At 42.8% G+C, this 23,683-nt stretch overlaps 1 protein-coding gene across 4 annotated transcripts in view; it reads left to right on the plus strand.

Moving 5' to 3' along the window:
* elk4 (ETS transcription factor ELK4) overlaps positions 1-22,615 on the plus strand; it is a 31,951-nt gene extending 9,336 nt beyond the window's left edge. Inside the window, exons 1-7 of one of the 4 annotated variants that reach the window (XM_088921713.1) lie at positions 3,469-3,614; positions 5,293-5,384; positions 9,292-9,500; positions 9,758-10,495; positions 11,242-11,466; positions 13,530-13,649; positions 14,214-22,615. In XM_088921713.1, coding sequence (XP_088777839.1) covers positions 9,294-9,500; positions 9,758-10,495; positions 11,242-11,466; positions 13,530-13,649; positions 14,214-14,312 — 1,389 coding nt within the window. In that variant the 5' untranslated portion in view covers positions 3,469-3,614; positions 5,293-5,384; positions 9,292-9,293 and the 3' untranslated portion in view covers positions 14,313-22,615. Of the gene's footprint in view, positions 1-3,468; positions 3,615-4,111; positions 4,258-5,115; positions 5,197-5,292; positions 5,385-9,291; positions 9,501-9,757; positions 10,496-11,241; positions 11,467-13,529; positions 13,650-14,213 lie in introns of those variants that run through there. The other 3 variants (XM_088921715.1, XM_088921717.1, XM_088921714.1) reach the window with 3 other exon arrangements.
* The last annotated feature ends 1,068 nt before the right edge of the window (positions 22,616-23,683 follow it).

The following is a 23,683-nucleotide window of genomic DNA, read 5'->3' on the forward strand; positions in this document are numbered from 1 at the left end:
AACCAACTTGTTTTGAGTAAGCGTCTGAGTGCTCTCTGGTACCTGCATAGTCATTTTTAAAACCCTCAAGGGACCTGTCCTTTGTACACATTTTCTGGCGCTCGGATTGTATTGAGACTTCAGTCCGCCTGCCAGCACCTTGTTCCACTGACACCTAACCTGTCCGTCAGAGAACACTGGTTTCTGGCATGGAAAACCAGTGCTGAGAGTCTCAGCGTGCTTCTGGGATTTGTGGTTGCCGAGCAGCTTTGGGTTTCTTTTTTGGGTCATGAGCGAATGGAGCTTCACCTGGGCTCAGCTGAACTCCAGAAAAGTGGGATGTGAGAAAAAGCAGTGGGCTGACCACAATGTGGATGGGACATTTTTTTTTCCCCTCAAAACAACATTATGTTGCAAAAAAGCAAGTTAAAGCAACCACTTCTGAAATGTTTTTTAACTTGTTTTCCTGATACGAGGAGCTGAATATCCAATATAACTGTAACTCCTTGTGTCAGTGCTGTCTGGAACCATAAATACTGTACATTCATTCAATTTGTAATGAAGCTTGATATACGTGAGGGTAGCACTTAATGCTGCAGCCTTATACCTCTTAGGTCCAGAGTTCGATTATGGACACAGGAGCATTGTGTGGAGCGTGCATCTTCTCTTTGTGTCTGCTTAGGGTTCCTCTGGACAGAAAGGATTCCTGCCACTGTCCAAAACCAGATTACTTTACAGGTAAATACTGCCTGAATCTGTGTGTGTGCCCACATTGATTAATTCAGTTTACCACATGGAAGTCACAGTACTGTATCAAGTTGAACGCTGTTCAAAAATGATTTTTATCATGCACAAAACTAATTCATCAGGTTATCCTTCCTCAAGTGTTGATCTTTAAAAGGAAACTAGAATTCATTGTTTTGGAGAACATTGCTTCACTGGACATTACCCAAAGATCTACACAGTAGTTTTATGATATGATAAATCCATTTATGAGAAGACCATTGCAACGATCCTTTCTGGGAGAGCTGCAAACTCTGGATGAAATAAAAACATAAAACATACTAAAAAGTAAACAAGACCTTTGACTCATAAAGCTTTATGATCGAACTACCAGTTGCAGAGATTCAATAACCAAGACATAAAATGAGAGAATTGGCTCTAGCGTGTCTGTGTCTGCCCTGCAATGGACTGGTGTTCTTTCCAGGATGTACCCTGCCTTGTGTCGTCTGCTTGGTGGTATAGCCTCTGACTCCCACATGACCCTGAATGGAAAAAGCAGCTAGAAAATGGATAGATAAGATGAGAAATTCTTCAAAATCTCTGATAGTATACTGCTCCATGCTAATCAGTAATTGCATGCTAATCACTAGATTGCTGACCACCATTCTGAAATCTGATGTAGTTCAGTAGTTAAACCAAGTATTAATTTATTCATGTACACCTCAATATACTGTAGATGTGTTTATTAAAAAGTCATTTTTTCTCATGTAAGCTTGAAACAAAGCTCAAACACACCTCACCCTTTTTTCACTGTTCTAATGAGCTGTTGTGCATGACTTCAACGCAGTGATGGTTTTGCAGTTGACAGTACAGGACACCATTTTTCGCTTAGCTTAGGTATTGAATGTCAAAACTTTTAATGTGCTGTGGGTCGGAAAATATTGTGGATATCTTGGAATATGACCAGAAATTTGACTTCTAGTCTAGTGGATGTCTGGTTTGATCATGTTTAGGTGCTTCATGTAACCAGAGCCAGGGCCTGATGGTGACTCCATTTCCCAGACATTTCTAAACTCTGGAAACCTGCCATCCGGCTCTGGAGGCAGACATTCCCAACAGAGAAGGGAGGCAGAGTCTTCTGATTTGGTTCATCTGAGGACGTGGCTAATGCTTTAGATTAGTTTTTCATTGGAGACATAGTGATTTAAAAAAAAACTGTAAAACCTGCAAGAATCTCATTTTACAGGAAGATCCAAAGGCAGTTATCTCCACACACCCAAGATACAGCAAGTCCAGGAAAAGGCAAGGCTCTGCTAAAGTTGTTTGGAGGAAAATCTCTCCCCCGTCATACAGAGAGGCTACCAAACTGGTCATACAGTAATTCTACCCGGCCTGACTCCTCTATTAATAACTCCTTTCAGGACACCCCCGATAAGGTGTCAAGGATTCAGGAGTAAACAGGCAAAAATATTTGAGGCCACAGAGCATTCCACACATCAGCCGTATAGGAAGCAAAAATCAAAAGGGGGGTTTTATTGAAAGGTTGAGCCACAGATGTAATCTGTAAGCAAGTGTCTGTAAAGGCTTTGTATAGTTGGAAATATTGGTTAATAGGTGGGTTAGGGGGTAATTTTGACTGCCTGATTGGATATTTTGCATGTAGGCTAAGTTTAAAGTTATAAAGGGGAGGAATTAGCTAATGTTAATGACATTCAGCTCTGTATTTAGCGAATTTGCAGATGTAAGCACGGTATCCCTGATGAAATTTTAAATTGGGTGAAATATTTAGGGAAATGGATCATGAATTACCAATAAAACATTCAAGATGTCAACAAGACTTTCTCCGTTGTGTGCTGAGATGGTTTATATACAAGTACAAGCTTTGGAAAAAAAATGTCTTTTTATTCACCCAGGGAGAGGGATAACCTAATTTTAACAATAAGAAGCCGTTAGAATTAATCGTGCGTCAAATACGCAATTTACATTTCTCAATTTAAAACAGAATAAAGCCAAATAAAATGAAGAATATGTCATTTTGAAAATAAAATGATATATTTTCTCTTCAAGTGGAAGTATAAAATAAGAATTATCACAAAAACTGAGTCAATACTAGACAGAATGATTTTTATTTACAAATTCCAACGGATTTCCTACAGCTGTATTGTTTAATTTAAATTCAAGGTAGCGTTCACCTCTGACAGGACGTCTACAGACCTGTTCTGCCTTTAACATTGCATTATGGATAGTGCTATTAAAACATCTACAGACTTTAGTTCGGCATTAAATTGAGCGTCGTTTCCTAAACTGAGTTCTTCAGATGGAGCCTCTTTTATTTTAATATTGTCGAACAAACACCAAAGTCTGGAAGTTAGATAAACAGCGCCATCTAGAGAAAGATCTAATCTTTTTTTAAAAGTATTCAGTACTGTACCTTAAAATGGCAACCTGTAGCTGGCTGTGGTGTCTACATTCGCACACACAAACCCACACTGTCATTGTAGCTTAATCGGTAACACTTCTCTTGATTCATTAAGAACGGGATAAATACTCTTTAAGAGGCATAGGGCGGGTGGAAATGTACTGTAGATGCACAGCGTTCAAGTCAACAAGTCAGAACTGTTGCTTGATCGAATGACATTGCTTGACAGCTCGTGAATTATATCTAAATCCGATTTTAATTATATCAAAACAACATGGAGGGGGTCAAACATCAAAACAACACAGTACAAAACGAGTTAATGTGTAAAACATATCAGTGAGTAAATATTAATACGCCCACGTTTAGGACCCGGAGGAAAAATGGCGCTGTCGGCATCTTTCGAGGCGGAAATGGAACCTTTGGAAAATTAAGTGAACAAAAATATAAACCAGGAAGATTGTAATATTGAAGTGCAGAGGAAGAGGAGGGAAAGGTAAAAAGAAAATCGATCACCGGATTCATTGTGGTTTATAAAACATTCAAACAAATGCTTTGTGCCAGACACCAGGAAATGTCTACGATTTTTTACTTTGACGGTGGTCTAACGCGATGATTGTTCCTAAATGCATATTTTTCATGCGGCGGTCCTCCCACGCACGCGTGCTGTAGAGACCCACTCAGTCGCTGTGCTGTTTACTGGTTGTTAGATTTTTTTTTTAAATTCAATGATCTTCAATCTGAAATGGCGGTAACCTGTCAATGGTTGTGCCTCTTGACATTAACGCCCGCAACTTCGCAGACTACGAAGAGCCATGTGTAAGAGGCGGCCGTCTGGGTAGTTGCAGCGATGTAGCGGAATCAATACAGTTTTATAACCTAGAAGCGTGCATGAACGAATTGCAGAGAAAAAAGGAAGTGATCTCAGACTGGCTTTAATTTCCTGTTCTTAAAGACAGATCTACCTTTTTTTTTACTTTGGATTTTATTTGAGGCGCGTTCCATAGGCTCAGCTTTCTGATTTCGTGTGCGTCTTTGGAACTCGGCTGCTTCATTTTTGCACTTCTCTTGCGATTTGCGATGTGTCCAGCTTGAGCAAGGATCTGTTATAGGCGAGTCTCCCCCTCTCCCGCCGTCTGGTAATGTTGTGTTTTTATTACGTTTGCAAGGAGGAAGGGGGAAAAAACGTAGGACCGTGGCAGCAAACAACTATACAAGTCGTGCGCTGCAAACTTGCAGGCACTCACAGAAAACATCGTCAACAAAAACAACTTAAAAGTGTCATTTCTAGCGGGTGGGGTTCCAGTTTTAAGGCGCTCTTGAGAAAGTCTTTATGGTGCTCCTGCCACGCCAGGCTGGTACAGGGGCAGAGGTTGCCCCTTATCTGTTTAGAAGTTCAGCAGAGCCAGAAGTGTAAGTAAAAGTAGGACCTTGTCCACTTTCAAGTACGTCTGGTATCAAAAGGGGGTCACATGGTCGCAGGAGGTCTTATGTGTTTGTTTTTGAACTGTTAGTTTTACTAAATATTTGTCTTAATGCTTGAACAAATAATAAAGCACAACTGTGCTCTAACATTGCATGAATATTAATTCGTATATATATTTGGTGCAACTCTTAGCACCACCACGAATAATAATAATAATAATAGGGATTTGACAACTGTCAAACATTTTGAAATAAATATTGTTTTTGGCTTACTTACTAATTAGCAGCCTTAACATAGTTGTGCGTTTTGCCTGATGGTTTCTTGTGTTTCTTCTGAAATCCAGTATTTTGATTTGTGCTTTATTTATCCATCCCACTGGTGTCAGCGTGGCTTCATGTCAGATAAATTTGTGGATTTTTACTCAAACGGCATCCCAGCTGGTCGTAGGGTGAGTGAGGGCAGATTTGGCTTAATAATTTAAGATGCTTACAGACAACACAGAGTGAGAGTGAGAGAGAGAGAGGGAAAAAATGGCCTTTGAACAGTCAAAAAGTACACGTACGGGTCCTGGAAATTGTGATGGCTCTTTCTAATATTTTTTTTCGAAAATATTAAGCAGCATCCATGTGAATCAGATGCAAAAAGTGTTCGTGTAAGTTGTTGCCGCCTTCTTTTTCTATATGTACAGTTGTTTGCTGTCGATTACGTAACTTTTTTGAATCATTTTCTGTACCTCCGGCTTTCACAGACTCCGGCTACTCCTAATGAAGAGATGCTCCCCTTGTTTCGCGAGGTCTGTCCGTAGCATCGCTTTCGGGTTAAAGTCCTGCTGTTGAGAAGGTAAGTCAAGACTCGCTTTTATTCCGTGTTGTGTGGAAGAATGACCGAGAAAGAACAATAAAGATAAAGAACAGACGTTCTACAATTCTGCCTGTTGTTGTCATCTCCGAGTGTGAAGTAATTTCTGTATATAGTTTACAGCTTTTTAGCTTCTGTCCATAAATGCTTAAGCAAAAACGAGTTCTAGGCTATTATCTACATTTTGTAGGAGATTCAAAACTTATTTTAAAGACTTCGTGAAAATAAAAAAACAGGTTCTGTTTTGGGTTTCATCGCTCCGGTGAATGGTGTCCAGAAAACCTATGGTTTATCAGAATTCTGATTTGCAAAACTTAAAATGCATGTCTTAAGGCATCTTATTCCAGTGTCTGATCTTGGAAAGGGCCATACTGTACCTTAAGTGTCCTCAGTATAAAAATATATTTATTGCTGTTTTGTCACCAGAATTCATTTATTCTGGAATCTACCATTTTATCCTTTAGTTTGGAATTTTATTTTGATATTAAGATTTCAGCAGGATGAGGTTTATTGGACTTCCACGTCTGCAGAGAGTTTGAATGTACAGCACACCTGTTGGGTTTTTAAGATAGTGAAGAAACAGTTTTGAACTGACATGCCTTCAGACATCTCAAGATGTCATCCCATTGTCATATTTACCTTCCTGATGAATTGGGGGAGATTCACATCTGTCCTGCTTGTGCATAATTATAATCTAAAAAGCTTTGCCTTGGATACAAAACTGATGTGGCCTGGAGTGATTATTTACATTGAACATGATATCTAAGCATTAGTATAACCTGATGTCTGTTTCATGGAATTCTGTATCCTCTATTATTTCATACTGGTGCAGACATTTTTCCAAAGACAGCTGAATGAAGTGCAGTGCAGTTTTTAACAATGCTGAGTGACTACATCCTTTGCTTTAAATTGGTGAGGTTGTGTTTGGCTTTCGGCATCTTGATGATCCCGAAATTTCATCAAGGTGTTTCTTAAAAGATGCTGCATCCCAGGCTCCCACAGTTCATGGTGTAAGGACATGATGGCTATTTTCTGTTCTGAGCGATCCACAGCTTAGTTTCCACTTGTTACCCCACTTGTATTGTTGCCAGTATGGATAAAATCTCTCTGGGATTCTGTACAGTGGAATCAAGTCCCCATGTTGTGTTCTCTGTTCCAAGCTGAAACAGATGAAGTTCCCTTAACAGTTCTGAATATGACATTCCCATTAGCCTAGGGCACAGTCATGCTGCTCTCATTTCTACTTCCACTAGAGCAAGTACAAATGAGACTCTCTGATTGTACTGATGGTTAAAACTTTTGAATTGGTGCGGATGAAACCAAAAACCAGAGATAAAGAAGGAGCTTTGGACCTTAAAATTTATACCCAACTCCCACCTCTCCTCTTTCTCTCCTTCCACACCCATATCTCCGTTCTGAGCTGGTGCATCGCTGTGATATTGTCTGTGATGTCAGAAAACTGAACAAGCTGGACGTTGAGACCTTATGTTAGTGTTCCACAGCAGCTGATCCAAGCACGACAAACCTGTGGCTGTTATAGTCTATTGATACTGAAGGGTATAATTTCTTTGTTTTGCAATTAGACTCATCTAATTGAAGGCTGAGGATCAAATGACTATTGAATAGGAGCAAAGTCTGAAAGAAAAAGTTTCAAGAGAGCAAACATCTTGCTGCCTTCTGCCCTCTGCTACAGAAACTCGTATGCTTGTCATGTTCTTCTAACATGTTCTCTAACAACGATTCACTGTATCAGTGTTACCTTAGGGCTATTTTGTTTTAATGAAACCCGATTATTTTATTTTGTGGGTTCTCACACCTTTGTTCATCGACTCAGACATTTTTATTAGTGAAGGCTGTGCTTTTTTCCCTCAATCCATTGGAATTGATGCCTGGCTGTGGGTCAGAGTGATTGAAATGCACACTTTCTGTCCCCTGTGATCTACTACCAGGGGAAACATGGACATTCCCAGCCTCTGCTGGGAGTGGAGAGGCGAGGGGGTGTGGCAAAGTTCCATAGGGATCTGAAAGTCTCTGGATTGATTGGTCCATGATCAATGATTGGGCCTTTTCCTCAATTTCAGCACTTACAGGTTTAATGGTCTTCCATTTCTGTGGAGAGACCTAGTGTATACCTACTGTATTGGCTTTTTTAAGATATTGAGCAAATGGCTTTTAATTGACATACCAGGTGCTGGTGTCTCATGACTGACAGACGTGTTAACCAGAATGGACTTGAATAGTGTTCTAAGGTAACTACAACAGAACAGGGCTTCAAGCCACAGCTGGAGCAAGCCTGCACTTCATAAACACGCTGATAGGTGGTATTTACAGTGAACACGTGTTTCAGCTGGAATTCAGTACCATTTACCGGAGGTGTATGCTACAAGTCTGAAGACAAGCGTTCATGTTGTAACTTGTCAGGAGTTTAAAAAAAGATGTCCGTCTTTCTTGCAAAAGCCTGTGTGGTAAAGCACAGTGAACAGCAGGTATTTTGTTTTTTAACCTTTGGCCCGATGTGATATGGCAGGGGGTATTATGAGAAGGCCATAGTACTGTATGGCAGCTTGAACAACTTCAGATTTTGCAAGCTGCAAGCTCTTGTGCAAAGTGAAAAATAGGAAGGAGGGCGAGGCTATGCTGATTGAAAATAAGTTAAATTTGACTGATCCATTGCCCAGTGTTGGCTTCTACAGACATTTGCAACTGATCAGACTGCTGAGAGTGGGAGCCTGATCTTTTTTTTTTTCCACTGGTAACTAACTTGTTGCAACACCACAGCCTTGAGAGCACAGGTGTTTTGGCCTCTGGCTGTCAGTTCAGCTTGCCGACGTTATACTAGGCTCTAGCCTAAAGGTTTCAGAGAGAGCATGCTACATGTAGTTGTGCACAGGGCTATTTTTTAACTTGGAAGCTTACAGCCTTTAGTATTTACTGTAACGTACTGTTCAGTATATTTAGGGAAGAGAAAACTCTTGCAGCCCTGTCTCTGTTTCAGCCTCTGCAGTCTGTGGGCAATGCTGTCTTTATTTGAGCACACACAGGGACGTCTACCTCCATCTCTCTCTCGATAACAGATGCTATTTATACCTGGCCACACACTGCGCTGCAGTGAGACGTGGTGGCTAGGGGCATTTCCTGTTCACAGACACCCCGGTCAGTTCCAGTGTAAAAAAATAAATCTTTGTATTGTGTAATATTTTTTTTTCAGCAGCTTTTGAAGTGAGAAGGTCAACTGTTTTGACAAGTCAGGGGGTGGCTAGTCCTGTTACTTCAGAGCCACAGTCTAGCAGCTTTAAGGAGTCAGTTTCAGAAGACAGTGTGCTACTTAAGCAGAACGTTTGTTTTAAGCCAAGTGACTTTATGGACATTTGGAAAGAAACCCTGAATTCCTCGCTGTCTTCCCAGTCTTTAGAGCTGAGCTGTCTTGGCTTAACCGAACAAACAGGTTACTAAATTAATCAAGAGCATATATCTTCTATAGGTCTTCATAAATTTACGATGAAGGGTGACTCGTAAAACCTGTTGGATTTGGTCTCTGAAGGACCAAATTGGCCATGCCTGTTGTAAGTCATGCTGCTGTTCATTTACTGAAACTATAAAGGCTGAGTACGTTCCCGGTGTCTGTGATTTATTCTTTCTTTTCCCCCTGACTTGGATACTGGGTTCATTCTTTATCCTTGTGGTCTCTCTTTGTTTGTAATTGGTTAATGAAACTGACGTCTACATTCTAGGCAACGAGCAAACTGTTAACAAAATACGTTTTTGTGCTCACTGAGGTCTAGGTCACTTAATTTCCATCTTAGATCTTTGAAATTGCTTTCATCTGCAAAGCGGCTGGACAGTTTGAGATGTGACTTGCAATCTGCCCCCCCCCCCTGTCCCTCTGCAGCGATGGACAGCGCAGTGACCCTGTGGCAGTTCCTGCTGCAGCTGCTCCTGGACCCCAGCAACGAGCACCTGATCTGCTGGACCTCCCGGGACGGGGAGTTTAAGCTGCTGCAGGCCGAGGAGGTGGCCCGGCTGTGGGGCGTCCGCAAGAACAAGCCCAGCATGAACTACGACAAGCTGAGCCGCGCACTGCGCTACTACTACGACAAGGTGCAGTGGAGCCCCATTCCTTTCCCCACTGCATGGAAAGAAGCACCACCAAGACTGTAGATGAATCCCATGTCTCTGCTCTGTCTATCCTACCCGTCGTGTGTCTGTGGCGCTCTTTTAGTGTTTCCTGCTTTGTCGAAGATGCCCGATCACTGTAAAATTGAGTGACTTGTTTTTTTTGCCTTTTTTTTTTCTCTTTTCCGGGAAGAAGGATTTCTGGATTGAAATGGGTGTTTTTCTTTTGTTTTTGGTTGCAGAACATTATTAAGAAGGTGAACGGGCAGAAGTTTGTGTACCGCTTTGTGTCCTACCCAGACATCCTGAGTGGGGATGTCAGTTCAACGGGCAGGGCAGAGGGCACAGTCGAGGGGGGCAGTGCAGGCTCCCTGCCGCCCTTAGAGAAGAGTGCTGTCCCCAGAGACAAGGAGAACCGGGCCGCAGGGGAGAAGACCCAAAGCTCTAACAAGCCATCCAGCCGCAACGACTACATCCACTCCGGCCTCTACACCTCGTTCACGTTGACGTCTCTGCAGGCTGGCACCCAGCTCTTCAAGTCCATCAGGGTGGAGAACCCAGGGGAGAAACTGGCCGAGAAGAAGGCCAGCCAGGAGCAGCCGCAGTCTGTCATCAAGTTTGGGACCACGCCTTCTTGGAAGACTCCAGCAGGGTCCCTGGATGCCAATCAACAGGCCACTCCCCCTGGCAAGCCACACCCACTGCAGGCCCTGACCTCTAAAAACAGTGAGGTTATTAGGGAGGCCCCGCCTCTCCCTCCTCCTCTTCACTCTGGTCCACCTCCTTCTCATGAGGAGGCTCCACCCACAGTGGCACACGCCCCCACTGCCTGTACAGACACGCCCCCAGTCTCTGCCTTTTCTCCCTCTCTCCCCTCCCGTTCCCCCTCCCCTGCCAATGCTCCTGACTCCATCCAGGACCTGGTGATTGACAGTGACATCGAGTCCATCTCCTCACAGCCCTCTGAAGTGCCACTGCAGGTAACTGCTTCTGTGCTCTTGGTATTTGTAACTTGCACTCTTCTCAGTGTTGTTGCCTCTGGACCAACAGGTGGATAGAGCTAGTGGCTGCACTAGTGTTGAAGTACTCAGTTATCAGCAGCCGGAATGGTTCTGTGGCAATTTCGCATTGTGTATGTTTCCATAATGATCCACAAAACGCTATCCCCTTTTATTTTGAGCACATGTCTGATCAGTAAATGTAAATGGGGGTATAAGATCAAACATTGTCCACAGAGCTGTTCCTAGATGTGAAATATGCATGCTTTTTGAATTGTGCTTTGTGGCTGTTCTTTCACTCCAGTGGTTTCTATATCTGTCACGAGTCTGTGCTGCATGCCAATAGCATGGGATTAAGTCCACTGATAGTACTGTGGGATTAATTTGTTTACAGTATCCAGCTGCAGACAGCATCTCTGCCTGTGGCTGTGTAGGGCAGATCTCATGTGCTATGGTTGTTTCCATGGGTTGCTGGCCCGGTTTGATGTTGTTTCAGGTGCTGTTGACATTTCAGCCTCCTGCTATCCCATCTGTGCACATTTGTCACCTTAATAGTAACGCCTGTATGTCTGCCATGTTTGAGAAGCGTGCTTTTGCGTCCAGCAGCAACAACGGTCTCTATCACTTTGTGCCAGCTTCAGTGACCGCTCAGTTTATGGCAGGACTCATGTCGGAGGACTTGCTCCTCTGGGATTCATCCCGCTCTTCTCCGTGTCGCTGTCCTTCAGGTGCAGCCAGCTCCTTCGTCCCAGGAGGCCAGCGGCCCGGAGTGGGAGGCGGAAAGGTCCCCGGGCCTCAGCAGCAGTGGGGGCAGCAGTCACAGCGGCAAGGCCAAGAAGCCCAAGGGCCTGGAGCTGACGCCCATTCTGGTGGTGACCAGCGGCGACTTCAGTCCCGCGAGCCTGGCCAGCCCCTCGCTGCCCACCGCCTCCCTCACCCCCGCTTTCCTGCAGGTCAGCACGGCCCGCCGCCAGCCCACGCAGAGCCAGAACACACAAGCATCCATTCCTGCGGCACCTTTACTCTCTCCCTATTCTACTCAGGTCTTTCCCTTCCCATCAGCACACGCTGGTCTTTGTGTAAACGGGTCTGTCCACAGAGTCTGGATGCTATCGGCCTTGCAGTTTCTAAGTCTCATCCGTTCTCTGATGCCAACTGTACCTGAGGAAAAAAGCGACTGACTGTAGGTTTTGAATTAGACCTTTAGAACTAGTTTCCAGACATTCTAGAGATGTGTTTTGTACACTAGGTGGCAGCACTGGCCCATGTGGCCCACAGAATTTGTTGAAAAGTGCTGCAGAGTACTTCCTTCCATTCCCCATGTTTTTTGTTCTATGATCCCTGGAGGCCATTGTCAGGGACATCACTTGGTGACAGACTCATGTCAAGAGTCTGTCATATGGTTGTCTTGGCTTGAGGTCAAGACGACATTCATTTAGAACCATTAGAAACCTAATCTTTTTTTGAGCAGAAACAGACAGCATCTCGTGATGAGGCAGGCTGAATAGCTCACTGCCTCCATTCATCTGACATGGTTTATCCCCCTGCCTGATCTGCATATCCATCTCTTTCAAGAGCCACTGTACTCATGTTAAACTTATATAAACAGTTACTTTGTCTTCCGATCACCAATGACAACTGACCTAGACAACCTTAACAGGGGTAAGGAATAAGGCACGTTACTCAAAAGTGCAGTTCTCAGTATACTGTATATGCTTACACTTACATACGCTTTTATGGACACCCCGCTCAAAGCTCTTTACCGTTATTGGGGACTCTCCTCCACCACCACTAGTGTGTAGCCCCACCTGGATGATGCAACAGCTATCAGTGGGGTGGAGAACAGAGTGATGAAGCCAGTTCATAAAATTATTTGGAGGCCAGGGAGAACTTTGGCCAGGACACTGGGATAACACCCCTAATCTTTTCAAGAAATACCCTGGGATTGTTAATGAATAATGGAGAGTCAGGACCTCGGTTTTACATTTCCATGTGAAGGACGGCGCCTTTTTACAGTATAGCGTCCCCAACACTATACTGGGGCATTAAGACCCCCACAGACCGCAGGATGAGCACTCCCTACTGGTCCCACTAACACCTTTTCCAGCAGCAACCTTAGCTTTCCCAGGAGGTCTCCCATCCAGGGAGACAGTGCAGTAAGCTTTCACTTAACAGACTGATAAGTACAAGTAGTAATAATAATAATAATAATAATAATAATAATTGATTACACTTATATAGCACTTTTCTGGACACTCCATTCAAAGCGCTTGACAGGTAATGGGGACTCCCCTCCACCACCACCAATGTGCAGCACCCACCGTGATGATGCGATGGCAGCCATAGTACGCCAGAACACTCACCACACATCAGCGATCAGTGGGGAGGAGAGCAGAGTAATGAAGCCAGTTCACAGATGGTGGTATATTGTGTGGGTAAAATGTGAATTGATAGTAAGGACTGTCCAAGAGAAATGGTGGTTACTTATCCCGTACAGCCACCTTCGCACACAAAGGCCTCCCATCTCCCCTCAACTCTGTGCATGAGCTTCAGTCCTATTAGGAGTTGATCAGGCTCGTGGAAATACAGAAAGTGACTTTCTTATTGTCCCATGAATGTGGCCCCATTTCAATTGTTTTCCTTACTGGACAGGTTGCGTTTTGACAGATGTCACCTCCTCAAGCCCAGCTTGGCTCAAAAGTTTGACACAGCACCATCTGAGAATTCCAGATGTTTGGTTTCGTTGGTCTCGGTTGTCTTGTCCGCTGAGCCAAAAACCAGGGTTGTTTTCATGATTAGCTTGGGGCTCTGCTAGTGCCCTGGGGGCTGTTGATTAATCCAGACCTGCAGCAGTCATGTGTAAAGTTATCATATCCATGACTTAATTGGATATAACAAGTCTCGACCCATTTGCAATAAGAGGTCAGAAATGCAGTGTGGGTGTGAATGGTTCTTGGGAGACCCTTTCTGATTTTGGTGATAAAGCTCTGTTTGCTTACCCCCGCTACCTCCACAGACCCCCACCCTGTTACTGACTCCCAGCCCTCTGCTCTCGAACATCCACTTCTGGAGCACGCTCAGCCCGGTGGCGCCGCTCAGCCCCGCCAGGAGACAAGGGGCGCACACCCTGTTCCAGGTGAGACTGGGCCAGACTCAGTTTACTGTCAAAAATACAACTGCAGTGTTCATTTACTACAGAATGAGGAGGACCACAGTGAGGCATGCATTAGTTACCATTTGGTTTTAGAAGCTGGAAAATGGTCTTAAAAGTGCAAACAGACCTCACTGGGAGCACAATGTTGCAGACCAGCTTTGTGGCAAATGAGCACAAAGGGCTAACACTTCCTCACATCGAGCTATTAAACTGCAAGTCTAAAGATACACATCAGAACGTAATTTTCTTCAGTATTTATCGGGATACCTTGGTATTCAGTAATATACTGAGCATCAGGAAAACTTGTTTTGCATTACTCACTGTAAGAATTCACAGTAATACAGTAACATTTGCAGCAGATGACAAGTTTTGAATCAGGTGCTCCGTCATTGTATTAAACAGACATAAGCAAGGTCAATTCAGTAGGCTGATTAACAGTTGGTAGCAATACACTTTGTATATCTGATGATCTTCTCTTGTTGTGATCGTGTGCTCTGGGGTGTTGTTTTCGCTGACGTGGTCTTGTTGTCTTCAATGCTGTTTCAGTTCCCCTCTGTACTCAACACACACATGCAGCTGCCTGTGTCCAACATGGACGGCTCTGGGACGCCAGGACCTCTGTCCCCTGATCCTCAGAAGACGTAGAGGAGAAATCTAGACCCTCAGGTGGACTCGGATGCGAACCTGTGGCCATTTTTATTGTATTGCTGACAATCATCTGCCTGCTGGCCAGACCTGGCCTTCACACAAGGGGGTTAGAGGGCAGGGGAGGGGGAGGGGATGGGTCACAGGCACCGGCTTCAGTGATGCTTTCCTTTTGGCTGCAGCTGTCTGGAATAGAGGAGGAATTTGTTTCTTGCAGATGATGGACATCAGGGGTGGAGTTTGACAGCAACACCCGTGGAGCCCACAGCCTTCATGGGTGGGGGTGTTACATTTTTGGTGCTTAAGTGAAGGTGAGAAAGGCAGAAGACTGTCTGAAGTGACAGTAGGAGTCTTCAGCCTCTTTCTACCCCAAAGGGAAACCGGATGTTGGTCTTTGGAAATAACTTTTTTTGTTCTGAATTGCTTTCTTGGTAAAATCTGTAGGACCCTTACAGAGCTGTGTGACTCGGCATTAGCAGAAGGCGCAGCTGTCGTGAGGAGCTGAGTTTGTTGCCCTTGGAGGCAGGCTGGAGATTTGCAATGAAACCCCGCCGCCATTGAGAAGACCCCTCGCCCGTTTGAAAGGAGCAGGCGCTGAGAACATCGGTGTCGGGTGTTCAAGAGAAAACTGTCCAGGAAGCGGAAATTCTGGGTTTTTATGTCCTTTCCTTTAGTACAATTTTCCAGACAGAAAATGTGCCATTATTCTGGTTGTTTCAGTTAATGTTTTTTTGTCTCCCATTTTCATCTTGGAGTGATGCAGAGGAATCTGATATCTTTCTTTCTGTGTGCAAGGATGTCGGTTCACTACTTTTCTTAACTTTCCTTCCAAGATCCCAAGGGAAGTTCAGGTCAAGTTGTGCATACTTATTTTTTGGCTTTGAAGTCCTGGTTTTCAGAGAACTCAGTTCAGGAGCTCAATGGCTAGAAGAAGGGTTCTGTATTGCCATAAGGCGAAAATGCTTACACTATTCCCAAGAAAAAATGATTTCTTGACTCGTTTTTGCTTGGCTTGCTTTCTAAAAGGAAATTATTATTTTGGACTCTTTGAAATCAAGTGCTTTATTTTAAAGTAGAACTACAGCGTACATGCTTAGTCATGAAAAGAATCATTTTAATAGAAAATGATAAACATCTCATGTAGTCAGAACTGCAATACAGCTAGTCAATTGTAACAGCTATACTGATGTTTTATTATCACTCCAGCCTCACGGATGCCACAGTGTTAACTCTGATGTTGGCATAATTCGTGATGTCACTAGTGCTGAGCCCAGCATTGCTAATGATGTCGCAAGGAGCCCTGTTTTTAAACCCTTGCTTTTAAATAAATGGCTTTCTTGTAAGTCCTATATGAGCAATAATCATCGTGAGCCTTAAATTATCCTAATTCCTCTCTGCTCACCACAGCTCTTATTGAGGGTGTAACTGTTGGCTGATTAAGACGAATGGATCTCCAGTTAGCTGTAAAGTACAATGGCTCAATGACATCAACCAGATTGAGAACTGGTTTAAAATTCACTAGAGGCATCCTGTCAGAATTACAGCCTGTCTGTTTATTTCCCCGCAGTTTAGAGCTGTTCCCCTGTAGAACCTCACTGTCAATTATGCTAAGATTACCCAATACTGATGGGTAGAAGTGTAATTTAGAAATATGAACCTGCTCCTGGGCCTTGCTTTTTCCTATAAGAGCTGAAGTGCTTCACAGACCATGGGCTTTCTATAGATCTGCACTGTTTATCATGATGTAGGATGCAGGGCGGGTGTCATAGCCTGTGAAATGACGGGGGCATGATTACGTTTATAAATCATTTCCAGAATGCTGGGTTTCGATAGATAAATTGTATTAAATCATTTGAAGATCCTGACATGTAAGAAACGCTAGTTAATATTATTTTGACACTTGTGACTGGAACCCTTCTCGCAATAGTCTGCAGAGAGGCAAATATTTATCTCATTCCAAAGCTACAAAAACTAGTCTTTTGTTGTCAGATCCTTCCTGGCAAAGGCCAAGCTTTCCAAAAGTAAAACAATAGAAGCGTGCTGTATCTATTGAGCCAGTTTGGTGGTGTATGGCTATTGTATCAACATGTTGCCCTTAAAATCATGAGTATTTATGAGCCTATGTTCCTGCAGAGCAGTGCTTTCTGGCTTGCGTTGGGAATTCAAGACTGGGCCTGCAGTGACAGAGACGGAGAAGATGCACAGTTTTTTGGAGAAGAAGCTATCTTCTCTGTTATAAAAAAAAAAAACAGGAGGTGTTATGCCATTAATTCCACAGATTCTTTCCAAAATCTAAACACATCAAAGATGTGTTGTAAAAATCACCCATTGAGTTTCCTGTGATGTGCACGGAGATAGTGAGAGCTGAGTGTTAGCAACAGGAATGACTGCCCGTGCAGTTTCAGGGGTACCTGTCAGAGTTCAAGGTGATAATTGACTGCTAGCAACCGGTTATGTGCAAAGATAGGCAGAAGCCACAGAAGCACCATACAGCGGTTTTGCACATTGGACAGGTGTTAGAGAAATGCCTGTATAAAAATAGCCCTCAGAGTTATGTTTTTCATATAACCAAACCCCAGTCTGCTCATACTGGAGTGCCCTAATGCGAAAGTATTACTGCCTGTGGCTTCTGTGCCACCTAGTTTAAAGGCCTCCAAACCCCTCGCTGTAAGGTGCTCAAAGAGGTGCCATCTATTTTTTTTTCCTCTTTCTAAAATCTGCATCGCTTTGTGGAATTTAGTGTTTACTGTAATGAAAAAAAAAGTATTTTTCTGGACCTTGTTCTTGTAATTGACCTCCAAAATGTCAGAACACGGACTGGACTACAGGGGAAATTGGGCTTGACTTCTATCACTGCCATTGGGGACGAACTGGCTTCCCACGTAAACAGATTTTTTTGGTGATTTCAATCCAGTGTTTTAGAACCCAGTGTTAAGTAAAAGTGTCATACTGAGACGTCACCACCCCTGGAACTCCCTGGAAAGAGTGGAGACCAGCTCTGTAGCAGTCCCTGTTTCCAGATGTGTGTTGCATCTTGGTGGGTGATATGTTCATTTGGGATGAAGCCATTGAACGTGACCGTTCTGTAACTTTCATACCTTGACGTTTCTGCTGTTGGCTGACCCTTTCTTTTTTGCACATGGTATGATTTGCCAAGTTTGTTCCACAGCCCAATGCCTTGACCATCAAGGTCAACTTTTTAAAGAACAAATCCTCCTCGATCCATGAACACGACTCAGGTGGATTGCCTATGTTTCATTTGTTCATTTTTGCTCTTGTGCAAAATGTGCTGCACTCTCAATACCTGAATGAAAAATGCTAATGTGACCAAAAAAAGAAGATCTACAAAATCTTTAGTTTTAGCCTGATTTCAGCCTTTTAGCAGTTTGTTTTTTATCGCCTGTCACGGTTTTGAGAGGACTTTGGTTCAAGGTCCTTTGGGGTCACACCTCTGGTGTCCATGACAGGGTCACCCCCAGCAATGCTGGCTCCTGCTTTTCCTGCTGGGTGGAAAGGAGCTATTGGGGTACCTCTTCTGAGGATCTCACAGCAGTGGGGATGTGAACCCACAATATTCCAATTCAGAGTGCAGATCCCCAACATCTATCCTGTGGGCCCTATATGTGTGGTGTGCAAGGAACCATCTTTTAACCTAAAATTGATATTTGTGTGCTAAACAAGGCAGATCTGATGCATAGGAACCAGTAAAGGTTTATTCCATGCTGAAAAGAGAAGAAAAGAAACATAACGTTTCGGCTGTGGAGCCTTCTTTTTGTGTTTCCTTTCTTCTCTTTTCAGCATGGAATAAACCTTTACTTGTTCCTTTGCAGCCTACGCATACTGACGTGGCTTACCTCCTTGAACTAGATCTGGTGCATAGTCTTATCAAAATGTTAAAGTTTCTAAATCGTCTGTGACAAATAACTCTCCACTGCCTTTCTCATGAGGAATGGTTGCAGTGAGCTGTGCTGTCTTTTGGACTCTCCTTTGAACCTTTAGCCTTATGAACTTTGTATCTTATTGTGTTTTTTTTCCCTTTTAGTCTCTGCACATGTGCATAGTAATGTTTATCAGCACTTAAAAGATGGGGTTCTTTGTATAACTAGACAGTACAGTACAACTTTGTACAATATTTATTTTGACTGTTGTTGTACCTGTTTCTTATAGCTGGCATTGTTAATTTCTTTTGTATTTGAAAGATTTTAAGTAGTATTGCTATCAGATTTATTTCCCATTTGAACAGCAAAAACGATCTATGCACAAAGTACTTTATGCTGCAAGGTGTTTGACAAAAACTGGACACAATGTTTAGGATTTTTTTCTAAGATTTACTTTGTTTAAGTAACTCCTTTGTTTAAGAAGTTTTAAGAATGATCAATTTTATAAATTGCAGTTGCTCTTTCTCAAAGTTTCAAGCAGACCATAAATATATCTTATTCCATTTGTTTGAGACAGAAGATGAATGTGAATGCTATTAGGTTGGTTAACAAAACCGTCACCGATTTCTAGGCTAATGAGAAGGCTTGGTTGGTCCAATGATTACACTCAAACGCTTGATGCTAAGAGGTTCCTGGTTCAAGACCCATCTGTGCCACAGACTATCTGTGTACCTCTTTGAGAGAGACACTGCACAAGCAGTTGTTTTATTTTTGTCTGTTGCTTTGAATAGGAGGATCTGCTGGATGATGAATATGATTACCACAGAAGAGGAAGGTAGTACATAAAGACAGGTGGAACTCCCATCTTGACTTTCTTGCCCAGATCTCTGGTATTGAACTGAGCAGCCTTCATGCTGAGGTTGTATACTCAATCAACACAATACAAAGCACAAAGCATAGCAGCTTTGAGTTTTTAGTGGAAAAACTCAACAACCTCACTATGTTCAGGTTTGCTTATTTTAACACTTCAGGACACTAAGCAGCACCCTCTGGTGCTAAATACAGGCTACTGTATCAAACACTGGCCTTGTCGTGGCTGATGTTCTGACAACGGACCAGCTGTTCCGAACATCTGAGCACCAGCAAAAAATGGAACGACACATCCATTACATCAACCTGCTGAAAGTTAAATTGCATAATACCATTAATATTCACTGTCCTTTGTGATGGTGATGAACGGGCTGTCTATGACCATATTTCTTGAGTATTTCTAAGTGGTGGTTGGTGTGCTCTCTCATCACTGTGTACCAGAAGCACACTGAGGGGCGGGGGTTAGGCACTAAATGCACAAGTAGGACATTTCCTCCCTTTCCATCCTTATGTGGCCATCCCACCCACAAAACCTGACCCCTGGCTTCTTCAGGGCCACGGTAATTTTAGGATTGAAATCATTTCGCATGGAGAACATGAGAAACTGCTGTGGAGTTTCTTGCCCCGCACAGATGGGGAACACCGTTAACACATGACAAAGTCAGTTGTATTCATGTTGTAAAACTTAAATGTTGGTTAGGAACATGTCAGCTGCTGACGTTATCATGTTGGTCTCCTGTCCTCCACACCATGGAGAATTTCAGTCATGGGCCGGAATCCCAGACTGGACTCTGGGACAGTTCCTGCCCCAAGGTTTGAAGCATTCGTACAGCTCGGCTATCTAATCTGTCTCGGTCTCTGTGGATGCAAAGCGTCCTAGCTAAACTATTTCTTGTTAGAATCGGAGAAGAGAAGAAAAGGACAGGGGGTGTTTTTTGGAGTGTATAGAGCATGGTTATCATAAGCATTCCTGGCACAAGTGTAGCAGATGAAGAGATGCTCTATATTGTTAATGTTATTATTTAATTAATTTGAATATGCTTTGATTTTTCATCGTTGTCCTGTTTGATGCTACATATGCATATGAGGGATTATGGTTGTTTTTGTGAAAACAAAACTAGATCCTTTTTTTCCACCAAGACCCTTTCAAAGTCATATTTTAACATTCTTGATAGAATTTTATTATGCCGTTTATCTTTTTTTTTTTGCTTGTGTGTGTCTTGCTTTGCATGTCAACTCTTTTGTGGACTGAAGTATTATTTAAAGTGGTTCTTTTGCTCTGCTGATGTTTACAATGACTTTCTAAAAGAGACAAAGCCAGCACTTTTAACCCATTCAGAATCGTGTTGTCTTGCCATCAGTTTTTAAAACATTTGGTCAGATACTCATCTGCATGCTGTTCCTTTCATCACATTGCAGGGCAGACAGTGTCTGACATGCAGTATTCCTGTCAAATCAATGGTGATTCAGTACAATCAGTACACTGTAAAAAGAAGAGATGGTGTATTGAACTGTGAGACTCATTCCAATCTCTTGACTTGGAATAAGTCTATATTTCTCAGTTTTCCAAGCCTGAACATGCAGCACAGAATTCAGAATTTTTTATAAGAGCAGATATTTTGAGAAGACTGGGATCGGCCTTATCTCTTACTTTTGCTTTCTGACAGCCAAGTAGTGTTTGAAAACGGGGACGTGCTTGTTGCTCAGTGGTGCTTGCAGAGGCAAATACAGTATAAGCTGATCCTTTGCGCTGTGGTTCAACAGAGAGTCTTAAATTGCTGCATGTAAAAGCTAGTAATGAAATTCGACTCAAATTATTCCACTTGTGAACCTGCTCCAGCTGGAATGCGTTCAAGGCAGTGGTTTGACAAAACCCTCTCCATGTTTTTGCCTGGTGTTTGCGAGGTGTTGCCAAGCTCTGGCGAAATAAAAAGAGGTCGCCGTGCAGCTGCCAAGCACCACCAGATACAGCCATACCTGGGAGGATGGAATTGTGCCAAAGAAACCCAAGGAATTTATTTTGAAATTTTATATGCCCACTGCCATCCAGAGATGGCAGTTTGGAGACAGTTTGCTTCTCACTATTTAAATATCGTATAATGTTCCTTTAGAACGCTGTATCTCATGTTCTCCTATTCTGTTCCAAATCATATTCTTTGAGTTACGTGGATTGCTAAGGTCTCTGAAATTTTCGTGGCTTACATCCTGCATTACACAACTGACTGCAGCCCGAGTTCGGAGAGAGGGCTCACCTCTGCTCCAGGGAGAAAAGTGTACAAGCCGGCTTCCTTACGTGCTCGTGTGCGCAGGGCAGTGAATTTGTGTGTAATCCTTACCTTCTCAGCGAGAGTCCAGGGCGTCTCGGCTAGATCATGGTCATGCTCCGAGGTGTGGAGTAAAAAGAGTGCGCGTTGCTCCCAGGGACTGGAGAATTGGCAATCGAACCACTTGTGTGAAGTTATCTGACATTGGGTGGTTGGTATATGCAGTTGCGAAAAATGCTTTTTAACGTGAAATCTGCCTCCCCTCCCCACATTGTAGGTAGCTAGAGGGTTTTGAATGAAAAGGTGGTGAGCAGCTGTCTCAGGTGGCGTTAGTATAAATTGAAATTTTTAACGTTGCCCACAAAGTTGAGAATAAACCTGTCTTAAGCAGGAATGAATCAGGATATGTTTACTCAATACAGGGTATTAAATAGGTGACATTTCAATGTGGAGCATTCTGATCTTACAAAGTTGTGTTTGAAAGGTTTTGTGTTCACCTTTGCTTATGTTTCAGGATCCCCAAATCATTTAATACAATTCGGTTGTTCTAGTTACGTTCTGCACAGCAGATTACAACACTTTGGGAAGATAAGCAGATGCCTGACATGGTCTGGGAGACTCTGGACATTTGCTCAGCCGTGTCAGAACCTATGACCTTGGCGTGAGCGTCTGTTCAGCAGTTGGGCAGATGTGAAAGAAAGTACAAAGCTCCCTACAAGTTCCCTGTACTCGATAATTGCAGTTGTAATTTGTGTTCATTGTGTAGAATAGGTATTTTGTGTGTTTCAGGTGCATTTACAAAGTTGAGGTCACAAAGTTGTGAGCAAGTGCACAGGTTTTAGTATATATAAACCCTTTAAAATTACTTCCCAGAATGCACTTTAAAAATAATGGCTTATTAAATCATTTAGGGGTCCTGATGGGTACCTTCATATATCAGCAGTTGTACATGAATTCTCAATTGTGAATCAGAGCAATGGTCAAAGATCAGTGTTGTTCCACTAGGAAAACCTCGGCAAACTTGGCATTTATATTTAGACGTTTTTATTGTAATGCAGCTAGCGTACAAATGCTAAAAGCAAATCATGTACTTTGTGTTTATACAAAAAAAGTATATTTTGCCTATACAAAGACAAATTTTAATGGAATGCTTCTGTACTTCTCATTTTCTTTTGCAATTGTAATTGTTTGTTTTATGCTTCTGAAATGTTTACAGAATTGTATGGGCTTTGTACAGAGGTTGTGGGTTCAATTTTAAGAGGGACTGTATATTAAAATGATATGATTGCTACTCTGTCTATAGTTGTTCTTTTTCTAAGATGCTCAGAAAAGGTGAGCTGTGTGGAATGACTCACTAATGACTCTGTGCTGTACCCATTTTAACGAGTTTAAAGGACAATATAGACTCATCCCCACCACCACGTTGTCTACTATTCACACTGAATTTATCACCTGGCCATATATACTAAATAAGGTATCTATGACAGGTAAAATCTCAGGCCTTTGGATATTCTGGAATACAATGGCTTCCTCTGTCAGACTCATATGCGATATATAATGAAGCAACCATATTACCACCTGCCCAAATAGGTGACCAGGTTTTAGTTTTTTTCTTAGGTGCTCCTCTTGTTCTGTGAGGATACCATAGGTGGGGCAATTGGCCTCATCTCCTTTCTAAACCTTTCTGTTTTGTGTTGCTTTGGCAGATGCCTGGAAGTGATCATGTCCTATACAAAGACAAACCTGATTTCAGGAATGAGCTGCTGTAGACCCTTATCCAAAAAATGTGTACTAAGCTGTTCAACTGAAAGTGGTACAGGATAATTAATCAGCATTAATTTGGGTTTCTGAACATGCAAACTAAGACTTTTACAGTGCAAAGAAGCAAACGTCTGATAGCTAGCTGGGTATTGAAATAGAAGGGCTGTGACAGAGCTGGGGAACTCACTGGCACGGGGGGGTTATCCTCAAATGAATGTCACAAAATCTCTTGCAAAACTGCAGAAAGAAGGATCTTAGAGCATTGAAAAAGGTTCAATTTAGAATTAAAGCATCCCCCAGGTGTGTTAATGCTGTAGCAACCAAAAGAACCAAAGACAAAATCTGCGTATCCTGTGAAATACAGTGAGATTGACCAAAGGTCACCTGCTTGTAAGACTTATACTGTGAATCCGTCTGTAGGGAAAAAAAACGTTTAACCACGAAACGCATGACAGGGCACACTTTGTTTTCTGAAGTACAGAAAAGTAAGTGGGACTTGTATGTGTTTGGTTATTTTCTCGATGCACAGCGACCACAGCTACAGTGCTAAAATGGATAGAATGAAAGTGGTTTCTGCTGAAGGTTCTTCCACGGGCCG

This window comes from Atractosteus spatula, chromosome 7 (assembly GCF_055471065.1).
Source record: "Atractosteus spatula isolate fAtrSpa1 chromosome 7, fAtrSpa1.hap1, whole genome shotgun sequence".
Taxonomy (NCBI): Eukaryota; Metazoa; Chordata; class Actinopteri; order Semionotiformes; family Lepisosteidae; genus Atractosteus; species Atractosteus spatula.